Source organism: Ochlerotatus camptorhynchus, unplaced genomic scaffold, assembly GCF_037179485.1.
Source record: "Ochlerotatus camptorhynchus isolate MF236.1 unplaced genomic scaffold, CSIRO-AGI_Acam_v1.1 ptg000130l, whole genome shotgun sequence".
Lineage (NCBI taxonomy): Eukaryota > Metazoa > Arthropoda > Insecta > Diptera > Culicidae > Ochlerotatus > Ochlerotatus camptorhynchus.
This window is the reverse complement of record NW_027040620.1, coordinates 2157291-2172287: the sequence shown is the minus strand read 5'-3', so window position 1 is coordinate 2172287 and position 14997 is coordinate 2157291. Positions and strand designations below refer to the sequence as shown.

The window sequence follows — 14997 nt, the reverse complement described above, 5'->3', positions numbered from 1 at the left end:
TTAAGAACCATTACCATTCAAAATTCTTGTTTTCTCCATACATTTTCGGAAAGAAAACTATACTAAAACCTTTTAACTTATGGTTTGAGAACATTAATGGTAATGGTTATGGTAACCAGTAAGGTCCATGAATGGTTTTGTAACATCGATCAACTTTATGTGGAATATATCGCGAATTGGTTGCCTGTAAATTACTGATTACCAATTCACGATATATTTCACGTAAAGTTGAGCGATAATACAAAACCATTAATGGACCTTACTGACTACCATAACCATAACCATTAATGTTCTCAAACCATAAGTAAAAACGTTCTAATATAGTTCTCTTTCCGAAAATGTATGGAGAAAACAAGAATTTTGAATGGTAATGGTTCTTAACAACCCATTATTTGTAAGGTCCACTTCCAAAAAACTATAATACTTAAGGTTAAAACTTTATCATTAAACGTTCATGTAAAGTTCCATAACCATTTCAGTTGAAGTTTAGCAGGGATTATAAACAATTTATAACCATTATCGGTAAGGTCATGTGATGGTTCGCGTTTATGCGGGGGTGCATTTTGACGGTTCGATTGGAACAACTTTTGACAGACGTCCATACTTTTACTGTAGGGCTTTATTAAAACTCACCTCAGGTCGAGGTTCGCACATCGGTTTGCACTTGAAATACTCAGAGGGAGAGATGGGCGAATATAATGTTTTGAGTAGAAATACTCAGAGGGAGAGATGGGCGGAGAGAATGTTTTGAGCCAATCGAACATTCCCATTAGAATTTTTCTTATTCTTACTAGAATAAATTTGAGAGTATTGCCATCGAAGAGAAATTCAATCACCTTTATGTTTTGTGTGCTTCTCAAATTCAACTAGTTTTTGGAATCAAAAACAATATTCTAACTCTATTGATTAATTGATCTTCGCCGGTTAATGAATGGCACCGAGAAATCTGCAAAATATTGCGATGCAATCAATTCAGTGCCAACATTTCAAAGGGGCGTAATTGCATTTGTAAACAATGGCTTTAGCCGTCGATTTCTCGCGAATAATAGCTCACTCATGAAAAATAATGACACCAGCAGGTAGAGGAATGTTTCCTCTACCAGCTAGCATTGTAATTTTGGAGAGGTAAGATTTCATTCGCGAGAAATTGACGGCTAAAGTCATTGTTTACAAAAGCAATTACGCCCCTTTGAAATGTTGGCACTGAATTATTATTTTGCACTTAAATCGAATCAAAAAACAAATCATTTGAAATGCTAGCTTCTAGCAAGGGTTGCAAGATAATTTAGAAACAAATTCTTGCTGCCGAATTGTATTTTGTTTTCTCCGCCTATCTCTCCTTTTGAGCTCGCTTTTGAGTATTATTTCTAGTATTGAGCCAAATGAACTGCCAAAAGCTGAGCCAATCGAACATTCCCATTAGAATTTGTCCGAGGATTTCTTATTCCTACCAGATTATATTTGAGAGTATTGCAATCGAACAGAAATTCAATCACCTTTATGTTTCGTGTGCTTCTCAAATTCAAGTAGTTTTTGAAATCAAAAACAATATTCTAACTCTATTGATTAATTGATCTTAGTTGGTTAATTAATGGCACCAAGAAATATGCACCATCCCTCTCCAACGGGGGAGTTTGGTAAAGAGAGATGATCAACCGGATTTGTACCTTCCTCAAAAGTTGTCCTTGATCGCTTTCTACTCTATACTTTCATTCGAGGGGGGCGACTCTATCTCCGATGAAGGAAAATTTGTTTTTTGCTGTGGTTAGCTGCGCGCACGCTGAGGCTGTGAACCATTTGCCGAGTTAAATTTAACTCATGGTTAAAACTGACATTTCGAAAGTTATTTTCTATGTTCGAAAATCCCTGTGCTGTCGATCGACTGGTTTTCGAGAAGAACTCAGCCACAGTTGTCAAAATTTAACTTCTTGTCTGTCAGAAGTAACCAAGATCGGATAGCAGGGTTAATCGATAACTTTCCATCTGTCAAATTTTAACCAAATTTAAAATAATCCACCAAATGGTTCAGAGCCTGAGTAGAAGAAGATTTATGACGATTCTGAAGACTTCTTGCAAAAAGATGATGCACGATGCAAGTAGATGCGAGAAATTAAAGAAGATTTGTCGAAGATTGATTAGCTAGGGTGAGACTTGTTGAGCACCTAGAATTGAGATTTAGATGTGTCGTCCCCCTCGCTTTCATCTCCTCATCTATCGTATAAAAATTACCACTTTGGTCTGCTTTTGCGAACAAAACTTCGGAAACCCTTTTCTCGTGATTCAAGGCACGCCTACGCAAACCAACACCATCGTCGGGTTGGGGAAAGTTTCCCCTATCCGATGATGCTGTTAATTAGCGTTTGGTTCCACTTTTTGATAGCTTGAAATTCTATCTCCCAGACTATAAATATAACGACTATAAGCAAGGAAACAAGCAAATCGCAGTTCTGATGAAACACAATAACATTTTAGCAATCTCTATACTAATTGTAAGTATTTTAACAAATTTTTAGAAAAGTGACGCATGAATAAAATATGAGGATTTTTTCTAGTGTAGTCGACTCCGCAATCGTTGAACAAACCGAGGCGGGCAAGGGTAAAGCGCTGGCCAGACTGAGCAGTTATAACATGTTATAACGGTTGTCAAATAATTACAACACAGAAACCACCATCAAGATAGCGCTATAACATGTTATAACTCTGTAGTCTGAACGTACTATAACGGTCAATTCAAACAACACGCGTTTCAAAATGTTTCAAACCGAAAATCATCTGTTTTCGCATCCCTGTTGAAACTTTGCTACCGATCTTTTGTCCCATTCTGGTGTGTCATGCTTTTCGCTGATGACCACTGTCATGTCTTCTGCCAGCATAAAAATCATAAAAGTCAAGTCCGTCAAAAGTCAGTCATTACCGTTCTTCCTTTTCCAAAACTCGGTTCGCGAGTTTTCCAATTTATTCAATTTGCGGTCCCATTGAAGAATCGCCTACCAAAGTGGAGTAATTCATTCGTTACGGAAACCACAGTGTGTACGCACGTTCCGCGAGTTCGTGGTGACAAATAGGCCCAGTGTCGTTTTGGGAGAAAATCGTGCAGCAAAGATGTTCGAAGATGCTGACAATTTCGCCGACCTATTCCGCGGCGGATTACCCTACTATCTGCTCATCACATTACCGATTCTGATCATCTGCTCGTCCAATCCGGTACTGGCCGCCAGCGAGTTTGGCGTTCAGCGAATGTCGCAGTTCGATGTCCACGGAACACCCTACGGTAGGTCCCCGGGTAGGACGGACTCAGTAAGGACAAGTTTGTCTCATGAAAGTCTCTAGGTCGTACATTATTTAGTTATCATTGAGGTTATGCTGGGTGCAGTTTTATCCAGTTTCTAATAGGGTGCGCTGGGGCCTTGCTGATAACTATCATATTGCATTGTACCTTTGGTTAATTAGATTAAAGACATCGCTTTGTTCTGATTGGATTTTCTATTGCAGGATGCCGTGGGTCGCTTTTGAATCTGGAAGCGAAATCATTGTACACCTGGCAAACTTCTCGACACTGTGTTGTCACTCGCTTCCAGGATATGACCATTGATCAGTTCCGTGAAATCCGTGCCAAAGCCGGTGGCTTAGTTATTCTGCTGCCGGAGGATTTTGCCTCCCTTAGCTTGGAGGAGAAGCAGGTTAGTGATGTTCGTATGGTCAAGTGGAAGTTTTATTCAAAAGTTGTGAAATCAAGGAGTTTGCTAATAATAGTAAACAGTACGACGAACTTCTTAAGCCCGGGCTTTTCTCCATATAATTAATCGAGATCTCAGTCAAGAGGTGCTCTAAGACGTGATGTAGGTATATTGTTGCAGAAGACGATCCTTGAAGCATAGGTATTGCGAGACAGGGATCGATCACTCTATGGAGCATCGTTCATTTACTTTTTAATATAAAAAGCTAACGTTATGTATAATTAAATTGTCAGTTAATCCGTCTTTAAATAGATCGATTAATGCTAGTAGTCTACCGATTAAACTTCAAAAATGTCGCTCCGACAAACGTCGAGTTTTCATTGAAGAGTGCACCTTCATTGAAATCACAGATTATTGTTCAACGGTGCGAACATGTTGAATTTTGATTGGTAGGATAATAGCGTTAATCCATCTATTTTAAGATGCATTAACAGAAAATTCAATTGGACTTAACGCTAGCATTTTATGTTTAAAAAAAAAGAGTTATGCATCCCTGTTGCGAGGAATATTATGTTAACTGTTCAAGACGTTCGTCATCCTATTATTGGGTTATACTTTCAAAAACACGCAATAATACATCAAATTACTTTACGCATTATTTCAGATTGCTAACAATGTTGTCATATTTCTTCTGCCGTTTCACGTACATAATATGTTGACTGATTTTAGAAATGCTTCTAAAAAAACTTGATATGATTTCTTTTTATAAAATAGACCAAAGTAAATTATTCCTTTATCGTGCCTAACTATTCCAAAGTTGTATATTCCCTCAAATTAGATCAAATCTGCGGTAACATGCGGCAAATCAGATCCAGATTATGAGTGTAGCATGTTATCGTTTCAAATATCTGCGTATGATTTTTGATTTTTGTTCTGTTATGTATAATTTATTCATATGAGATCAGAACATGAGAAAAAGTTTGATTTTCCAGGAAAATTATATTACATCAGCGCTGTCTCAAGCGGCGTCGTTCAGGTTGTAATATTACCAAATCCGATTAGCCAACATTACCAACAGAGCCACACAGGAGACTAACAGGATTATTTTTTCTTTCTTTACCACCCATTTCCCTACTGCAGCAAATTCACATGCTCGAGCAAGCGATGATGCTGCAGGAGATTTCCATTCCGGTGTACTTTTCCCGGTACAATTCGAAAATGAACGAAATCGTCAACGATGTTACCAAAACGACTATCACGAGCCAGCAAATGTCTTCTCAGCAGCGCGATTCAGCAATCAGTGAAATTCTCGGGTCAATTTCCGCCAACGGCTATCAGATCGTGGTGTCCGGTACAAGTCACGCCGCGAACAAACAATCGAAAATTCCAATCATACAGGGCGAACTAACCCCGACGAAGCACACGATCAAAACGAGTGACGGCGAAAGTAAGTTACCGCTAATCATCCTAACGGCACATCTGGACACATTCGGCTTGGTGAACAACGGTCCACTGAAAAATGTCGATTTGGCTGTGTTGCTCACCTTAGTCGAATTGTTTAGCAAACTTCACGCTAGTATTCCAAAGTATCGCCTGATGTTCCTGGTGTCCGAATCGGGAAGCCTTCTGAACTTCCAAGGCATGAAGAAGTGGCTCGATTCCAACCTGGACGAGAACGTACAAATTCAACAGGCTGAATTTGTCATCTGCTTGGACTCGATCAGCAGAACGTTGGCCAATGATAACCTTTACATGCACGTGTCGAAACCTCCGAAGGAAGGTACTGCGATGAATGGCTTCTACAAGACGCTGAAAACTGTCGCACAGCGATACGGTAACGTTACCGTGGAGGGTGTACATAAGAAGATCAACCTGGCGGATACGTTGCTGGCGTGGGAACACGAACGATTCAGCATGAAGCGAATGCCGGCATTCACGGTGTCCAGTTTGAAGGTAATGTATGAATAGAAATCCTTCCAAGCGCAAAATTCTGATGTGAACCCTTATTCTTCAGTCCCACAAGGATTATCTCCGCAATACGATCTTCGACGATGAGGACGAAGAGGAACAGCTGAACAAGCTGGAAATCAACGTAAAGATCGTGGCCGAAACACTTGCCAGCTACATTTACAGCTTGCCTCTGGACAATGCTGCCGGTAGTGGCGAGATCTTCACCGGTTCCATGGCCATCACCAAAGACATCATCCGACCGTGGTTGAAGGTGCGCTCGAGCCAGCAGAACAATGATCTGAAAAATGCCTTCGAAAAGTACCTTAAGAATGTCAAGGTTAGCTACGACAAACCGGACGCCCGCGAGCCAGACTTCATGCTGTACGACGAGCGCGACGGCCTGCTCAACATCTACAACGTCAAGCCAGCCGTGTTCGATCTGTTCTTGACGTTCATGATTGTGGCCTACCTGGCCGTGATCTATCTGGCCATCTTCCATTTCTCCAAGATGTACACCTTCGTTTGCCGCTTGACCGTTAATAAGGTCAAGGTGAACTAACCTTCTTTTCGTTTAAAATTCTCATCTTATTTAAAGCAAGAATTGCCGAAGAAAAACAAAACCGTTAATATTCATTTTGAGTTCAGAGGTTAGTGAGAATGTCCTCAGAAAAAAAAAAGAAAGTTAATTTGTAGACGTACTTTAAGTTTGCAACGACAACTACAGCTGCTAGTTTTTCATCATCTAAGTATAGTTTTATCTAGTTGTACCACGCTGCTGCAAGTCTTTTTGTTTTGCGAGCTGTTATTTAACGTAAAAAAAAACATCATAACTGCTAGTCTGTGCATTTTTAAAAGTTCGTTTCATCCGCATTGAATCCAGTTCTGTTTCTGTCATATAGGAATTAGAAAAAAAAATGAAGGTTTGGAAGGACGGCGAAAGGCAATGGAATCATATGGTTAAGATTAGGAAAACGGCTTTTTTGACCTGTTAACTCGGTATAGAATGGAACTAGTAAGTATATCATCAATCAGTAAATTGTTTTGCGAGTGGATACAAATAGCGAGTTGAGTTTTTATTCATTGCAATGTTTGACTTCCCTCTTAGACTGTTTAACATTCCGAATACGGTGGGTAAAAAACTTTAAGCCGACTACGAAGCCTCCGAAAAACGTGTAACGGCAAGTTTGCAATGGCATAACTTAGCCATTTATTAATGAATTTCAAAATGTGTGGTACCTTTAGAATTCCTAGGGTTTGTAGATGATTTTGATTGCAAAAAGATTAAAAAAAGAGTCGTCTACTTTTTGTAAAAGCGAAAAGAGTTGTTACACGTTTTTTTGAAAAGTGTGTTTGTATGGTTTTGCAAGTAGCGCAAGATCTGTAATTTAGATTAATGGGCACAAATGTTCACAATTAGCTAGAAAACAGTCATGGTTCCTATATATGGATCCTGGAGACAACGGAACGGTCCTCAAAAAATCCGGAACATCCGTAAAAGTGGTCAATCCATGAACCTTATCCTAGAGCTCTGCGGTTTTTTTTTTTTTGACATTAGGATCTGTGATATAAGAATGAATTTGGGTAATGGACCCAGATGGCCATCAGACCGTCCAGCGAAGATCCGGAACATCCGTAAAAGTAGTAAATCCACGATCCTGATCCTTAAAACTCCGCGTTTTTTTATAAACATTAGGAACTGTGATGATAGAAGCAATTTGAGGTTGTGACATAAACATGGACCTTGATGGCCATGAGACCGACCTCCGGAAGATATGGAACATCCGTAAAAGTGATCAATCCATGAAACTGATCCTAGAGCTCCACAGTTTTTGAAAAACACTAAGAACTGAGATGATAGAATGAATTTGGGATCGTGACATAAACATGGACCTTGATGGCCATGAGACCGTCCTCCGGAAGATCCGAAACATCCGTGAAAGTGGAAAATTCACGAAACTGATCCTAGAGCTCCGTGGTTTTCTTGAAAACGTTAGGATCTGTGATATTAGAATGAATTTGGGATCGTGACATAATCAAGGACTCAGATGGCCATCAAACCGTCCTCCGGAAGATCCGAAAAAACCGGAAAATTGGTCAATGTTGTAACTAATGAAGACTTCCACCCGTTGCCGGGACGGCCGTCTTTACTAGTTTGCCGGACTAGCTCACCAAATAATAAAACTCAGGGTCGGCATAAAACCACGCTAGGAAAAGACTCAAGGCGAAACACTCCAACTATCGTAAAGGAAACCACACTAGATCGATTTCTTTGGTGCATGCAAAAGATGTTCGCGACCCAAGCAAATTAGATTGAATTTTAAACTTTTAAAAATTTATTCAAAATGGAATTGGAACTTTTTTGGACACTTTTGACTCACTGTTCTCTCGTTGATGCTGCTCACTGCTACCGCTGCCTCGTTGGTGGTGCACCACGTGGATTGCTGACCTCGTTCCCGCGCTCGGCCGACCGCCTAACACGCCTCCTCAATGAAACCGCTAGCTTCTTCGCACTTTCCGATGGTACGGTGCGTTGATGGAGTTTTTGGAGAGGACCGTATGGTGACGGACGGTCCGTTCGACAGCCTGGGAAGCGGTCTAGCGTGGATAGCACTCCGGAACTATTTGGCTTCTGACCGGTAGCTACAAACTATCACTGCACGCTCTTCAACACGTGTCGTTTAGAAAACATGTCCAAAAGATTCACAGGACCACTTTCTAAGTTTGCGGAACACGGTTGGAATTGGGCACAACGTTACTTGACGTTTAGCGACCGATCAAAGGTAACGCGGCAAAAGAACTTCTGTTCTGAATTTTTTTAGAAAATTTTGTCGAACTTTTGAAACACTTCGTATAACTTCACTTCCCAGGATTAAGAGACTTTTGTGGGGGTGAAGTGAGCTTATATAGCTTTGCCAAGATAAGTTAGGTAGTATTCCAACTCATCGTACGATCATCACGCCATCCTCGATCGCCTGAGTCTGCGCGCCTTCGGCTCACTTCGTGCGTTCGAGCAGTTGGGTTCGAGTATCGGCAGCCCGGTCGAATTCGAACATGCGAGTCGCCCTAACACTACCTAGATTTTAGATGGCCCTAGCTGCTTCTACAATGCTCAAAAGAGATACAATCCGTCTCATTTGGCAGCACATCCCATATTTTTGCACCATGCTAGTCTTCTGAAATTGTTTTTTTTTTTCAGGATAGCGTGACAACGAATTATATCCTCTTTCAGCATGATAATTTCAAAATTTAATTTAATTTCATTTATTGCATTTAATCGTCTTTTTCAAACTTTCTTTGCATGATTATTTACATTTACTGACAATATTCCTGTAGATCTTAGTTCAAATTTCTCACCAAGCCATCATTTCTAGGTGGAAACTTCTTCGAAGGTTACAATGAGTGGAACTGATCCTAGAGCTCCACGGTTTTTTTTTCGAAAACACTTGGAACTGTCATAGGGTAAATGTTGGCTTCGGCACCCATTGACTGTTTTCGGCAACCTAAATTTAAACGTTAATTTCACTATGTTTTCCCATCAACGCACTTCCCTGAATGTGTCCAAACGATTGTTTAGCCTTTCAGCTTCAATCTGATTATATTTGAACGATCGAGCAATCCAGTAATGCTACATTTTTCTTCAAATAAAGCATACGCACTACAAAACGGGGTTGATTTCGAGTTGCCGATAATAGAACAGCTGGTTAACACGCAGTTCTAATGGGAAGGTTGCCGAAGAAAAAGAGGCTGCCGACAATAGTCACACTCACCTGAGAAGTTTGGAGCGTTGTAAAAACGCTTTCAAAACGTTTTGAAAAATTCTGTCGATTGGAATGGATAGAGAAGCAAGCAGCAGATGAATGTAAACAAACAGACACATCATATATGTGCGTGACGCTGAGAAAATGCTAGTAGAAGTGCAGACGCTGCTTAGATTGACGAGAATACGTAAATTCCCCTATATAAATTAATTTGCGGTCGTGACATAAATATGTACCTAGAAGGCCATGGGACTGTCCTCCGCAAGATCTAGAACATCTTTTAAAATGGTCAATCCTCGAAACTGATTCTAGAGTTCTACGTTTTTTTTTTTGAAAGCATGTATAAGAATAAGAAAGAATTTGGAGTCATTACATAAACATGGACCCAAATGGCCATGGGGCCATCCTCTGGTAAGTCCAGAACATCCGTAAAAGAGGTCAATCAATGAAACTAATACTATAGCTCCGCAGTTTTTTTTTACAAAAACTTCAGGAACTGTGATATTTGTGGTCGTGACAAAAACATGGACTTGGATGGCCATTGGAAGATACGGAAAATCCGTAAAAGTGATCAAGTGGTTTCTTATATCACAGTGTTTAAAAAAGAACTGCAGAGCTCTACACTCAAAAAAATTATCACATATCTAATGGATGAAAACCATGTGAACCTCACATAGCTTTCATGTGATCACATAGCTAAAAATCCCACTACAAAATCACATGAATATTATGAGGCTGATGAAATTCATATGAAAAATCATATAAAATTAACGTGATCCCATAAATGTTATGTAAAATTCAGATGAATCCCATTAATTTTGTTTATGGATGAAAATCATTTGCGTTTCCAATGGAAGCTAGGGGAATTTACGTATTCTCGGCAACCTAAGGAGCGACCTTCTTTCTATAGCCTTTTTCTCTATAGAACGCACACATATGCAGTATTGGTTCGTTTACAATCTTTTGCTGCCAGCTGCTCAAACAATTTCAGTCGAAAGTCAAAAACTGTTTTGAAACGCTTTTACAAAGCTCCAATCTTCTCTAGTGAGAGCGAGTATTGTCGGCAACCAGTTTTTCTTCGGCAACCGTTCCATTTTAACTGCATGTAAATCTTCTGTTCTATTATCGGCAACTCAAAATCAGGTACAATTTGTAGTGCGTGTGTTTCATTTCAAGAAAACCCTGCTAGATTGCTTTTTCTCAGTGGTAAAAATATAGTCAAATTGAAGCTGAAAGCATAAAGAATCGTTTGCATGCATTCAGCGAAGTGTTTTCGTAAGAAAATCCAGTGAAAATAGTGTTTCAATTTGGATTGCCGAAAATAGTCTTTCATGCCAAAGCCGTCATTTCCCCTACATGAAAACTATTTTCGGTGTAGGATCGATTCGCAAATATGAACCCATGAATCCCGGCTGGTATTGCCCCACGAACTCTCTTGCCAATGGTGACAGGCGGCGGCATATAATTTGGGAAAGTACCTTGTAGGCGGCGCTCAGCATTGTGATCGCGTGGTAGTTGCAGCAATCCAACTTGTCGCCCTTTTTTGTAGATTGGGCATACAACACCTTCCATCCACTCCTCCGGTAATCAGTAGAAATACTCAGAGGGAAAGATAGGCGGCGAAAACAAAATACAATTCGGCAGCAGCCCTTGCTAGAACCCAGCATTTCACATGACTTATTTTGATTCGATTTACGTGCAAAATAATAATTGATTACATCGCAATATTTTGCATATTTCTTGGTGCCATTAATTAACCAACTAAGATCAATTAATCAATAGAGTTAGAATACTAGTTGAATTTGAGAAGCACACGAAACATAAAAGTGATTGAATTTCTCTTCGATTGCAATACTCTCAAATATAATCTGGTAAGAATAAAAAATCCTCGGACAAATTCTAACGGGAATGTTCGATTGGCTCAGATTTTGTCAGTTCATTTGGCTCAAAACGTTCTCTTCGCCCATCTCTCCTTCTGAGTATTTCTAGTTTGAAGTTAGCTTTTGTAAATGAGGATTTATGGGCCCGCAAACGACGCTGCCATCGATTGATTGCGTTCAAGTTTTGATTTTCGAAACAGAAGCGTTCTCTCTTTATAGGTACGTTTGTGTTCAACCATTGACGAATGATGGTGCAGAAATGTGAGGCCATGTCATGGATATCCACACTGTCGTAGACACAATTCCAGTCTAGGCCAGACAGATGAGCAATAAGTCCTTCGAAATAGATTTTGATTTTGCTAGACAGAAGGTAGTCTTATGAAGGCCACATTCCAGAACGTGAGTGGATCATGGTGATCACGTCAAACTATAATGTCTAAAATGAACCACATGTCTCAAACAACCCCTAGAACGACTCCCATACACTCTTCATGCTGAATCGTGAGCCCCGCTTTTCCCATATCATTGCATGCAAAATAATAACCTAATGCAGGTCAATTGAATATGCCTAAATGAATTAGTTGCAATGATAGTATGAACAGTAATGACAGTATAATATACTAATTGAATAAAATGACCTGTTAATAATGATCGAGGTTGGTGAAAAGTAAGAGAAGTTGTTACACCGACAAACCGACATGACACTTAGTTCTGATTTAATTGTAATTGTAATTGTTCAGTGCATAGGCTGTGCCTTCCGCTAAGAAGGCTTATCTAGGGACTAACCCCCTAGTCTATACACCTACTGTCCTTCCCGTTGCACTCGTCAGCTCGTGCGATACTATAGACACACATGGGTGGTCGTATCCGGGTCCTCCCCTGGGTGGGCTCGTGTCCGTCCAGGTTCTGGTACATTAACTTATCTATATGCATGGTAATTATACTTTTAAAACTCACCCTTTGATTATAATGTCGAAAATGCTGAAACTAAATAAAGGTTAGCGATCCATATAAGGTGTGTGCTGCAACGGAGTAGTAATTGAAGGAAATGAGGTTCTGATGTGAAGTATAGGTAATTCTAAAATAGGTAAATCAATTAATCATTAGTTGCTAACAGTTACTAATAAATGGGTACGATAAATCACTCATCAATGGGTATTGCCACTCCCACTGAAAAATGGACAAAAACCTTAATAATAAATGGATATTAGATTCCTACCGTGTATTTAAAGTAAAGTTAGGATCTTATCAAGCAAGCACACACCTTTTACGATTCTTATCCTACTTACGGTTTTCTGCACATACGGCTTTTCCTAGATACAAGCTTCGTTCCGTATACATTGGCTGTCTCCAACCGGCATGATCCTTTCTGTCTGCTTCCTCTTGCCGGTGCAAGTTTAATTCTTCTTTTCTTGTTCGAATTTTCTTGTTACTTTTCTCCTATTGAAGTTCTGCTCGTGTTCCCATTTGTCCTCAGGCAGTTAATATTAGTACATGATAGGAAGAAAGAAAGAAATAGAACAAGTTGAGTGTGAGCCGCATGCATTGGTTACTTATTCGGGTCATGGTGTCGTCTTCCTTATTTATTTGCCTCTATTCGCTCTCACCCCCTTCCCTCACACTATTATGGTCGGTAAAGAGAACCCATATTTAGTAATTTATCGCGAACTGCGATGCAGAAGATATTCATAGCAAACTAATCTGGAACTGGTCTAAGACATATAACCCAGTGAGTATTGACATATCACACTGTTGTGAATGAGCACGGACGCGAGATTTACTAGAGTATTAAATGCAAAACGCAAATTCAAAATAAAACTTGACAAGACATCGTCAATCCCCTTATTCTTGGGCAGGGTCTGACGATGTGAATCTGGTATGGTACATTTTCTCACTATGAACCTGTCATTTCCAGCCTATCTGGGGCCCTCCGCATCCTATCTCTGTCTTATCTCAAATGCCAATGGTTTGAATGTATCAATGTATATTAGACCTGTTCATTTTAAACGAAATGTTCGGAATGTAACGGGTCAACCGTGATTACTGTTCGGCATGTTAATTTGAACTTCTGTGCAAATTTTCAGCAAAATCGGTGATGATTTAGAGGTGCTTCAAGTTAATTTTATGTTTTTAAGGTAATTTACGGCTTACAATATTTGTATCTCGAGACTGAAACAACGAAAGCTGCTGTAACAACTTTCATAGCAAAGTTTAATGTGTTATGTATCAACTTTGTAACCAAAGGTTGACTATTCGAAGTGATTTTATTGAAGTTTGACTTAGTTTCATGCTCGAAGATATCTTAAAATGTGAAGAATTTTAAAGTATTTGTTCTACGAATTTTCCACCCATATGATATAAAAATGTGTAGTGTACGGCATAATGTTCCTCATATTGTTCTAGAAGTTTCGTTCCAACATAGTTTTCGTGTATATTTCATAGATTGAGAGATAAAAATCAGAAAAGAGGCCGTTTTAGCTAAAATTCACAAGACAACAGAACCAATAAAAGTCAATTAGATTGACAGAACATAGTTGCATTGCTTTTCAATTACGACCGATGACTGTTTCATAGATATATGATTTTTTCATAAATATGAATCCTCAGTAGACGTGTTTTTTATCAAAGGCAAGTGTCACTCGAACCATAACAGCAATTTATAAAATAATGAACATTTGAATGGCTCGAGTGACACTTGCCTTTGATAAAAAACACGTCTACTGAGGATTCATATTTATGAAAAAATCATATATCAATGAAACAGTCATCGGTCGTCATTGAAAAGCAATGCAACTATGTTCTGTCAATCTAATTGACTTTTATTGGTTCTGTTGTCTTGTGAATTTTAGCTAAAACGGCCTCTTTTCTGATTTTTATCTCTCAATCTATGAAATATACACGAAAACTATGTTGGAACGAAACTTCTAGAACAATATGAGGAACATTATGCCGTACACTACACATTTTTATATCATATGGGTGGAAAATTCGTAGAACAAATACTTTAAAATTCTTCACATTTTAAGATATCTTCGAGCATGAAACTAAGTCAAACTTCAATAAAATCACTTCGAATAGTCAACCTTTGGTTACAAAGTTGATACATAACACATTAAACTTTGCTATGAAAGTTGTTACAGCAGCTTTCGTTGTTTCAGTCTCGAGATACAAATATTGTAAGCCGTAAATTACCTTAAAAACATAAAATTAACTTGAAGCACCTCTAAATCATCACCGATTTTGCTGAAAATTTGCACAGAAGTTCAAATTAACATGACGAACAGTAATCACGGTTGACCCGTTACGTTCCGAACATTTCGTTTAAAATGAACAGGTCTAATGTATATACATTGGAAATGACGTTCAATCAAATACACCCATACCCCACTCACTTGGCCAGGCTTCAGAATCGTCCAGTGGGCAGTGCGCTCTACACTCCAAGTTCTCTTTCTTTCAAATTCACCCCAAATTTGATATTTTACCCCTTTGAGTGTTGATTAATTACAATGAAACATTGTGACAGAGCACGGACTTGAGGTTACTAGAGTATTAAATAATCTAGGTCCTATTTAGGATTATATCTGAAAAATCCAAATCTGGCCAACGCCCACCTATAATAACGGAGTTGGTTTTGTTGGCAGATATTCAGATAACTTGCGGTGTGTCTAGTAGTTGGTCCTTGTCATAATCCATTGTCGTCGCGTGGTCTTGTGTCCGATTATTGTGGTGATT

At 39.2% G+C, this 14997-nt stretch overlaps 1 protein-coding gene across 1 annotated transcript; it reads left to right on the top strand.

Moving 5' to 3' along the window:
- Positions 1 to 2901: 2901 nt before the first annotated feature.
- LOC135700190 (BOS complex subunit ncln) lies at positions 2902 to 6687 on the top strand. The gene is made up of 4 exons (XM_065220608.1): positions 2902 to 3271; positions 3493 to 3680; positions 4818 to 5630; positions 5692 to 6687. Exons 1-4 carry the CDS (start codon positions 3103 to 3105, stop codon positions 6184 to 6186), a joined length of 1665 nt encoding a protein of 554 aa, XP_065076680.1. The 5' UTR covers positions 2902 to 3102; the 3' UTR covers positions 6187 to 6687.
- The last annotated feature ends 8310 nt before the right edge of the window (positions 6688 to 14997 follow it).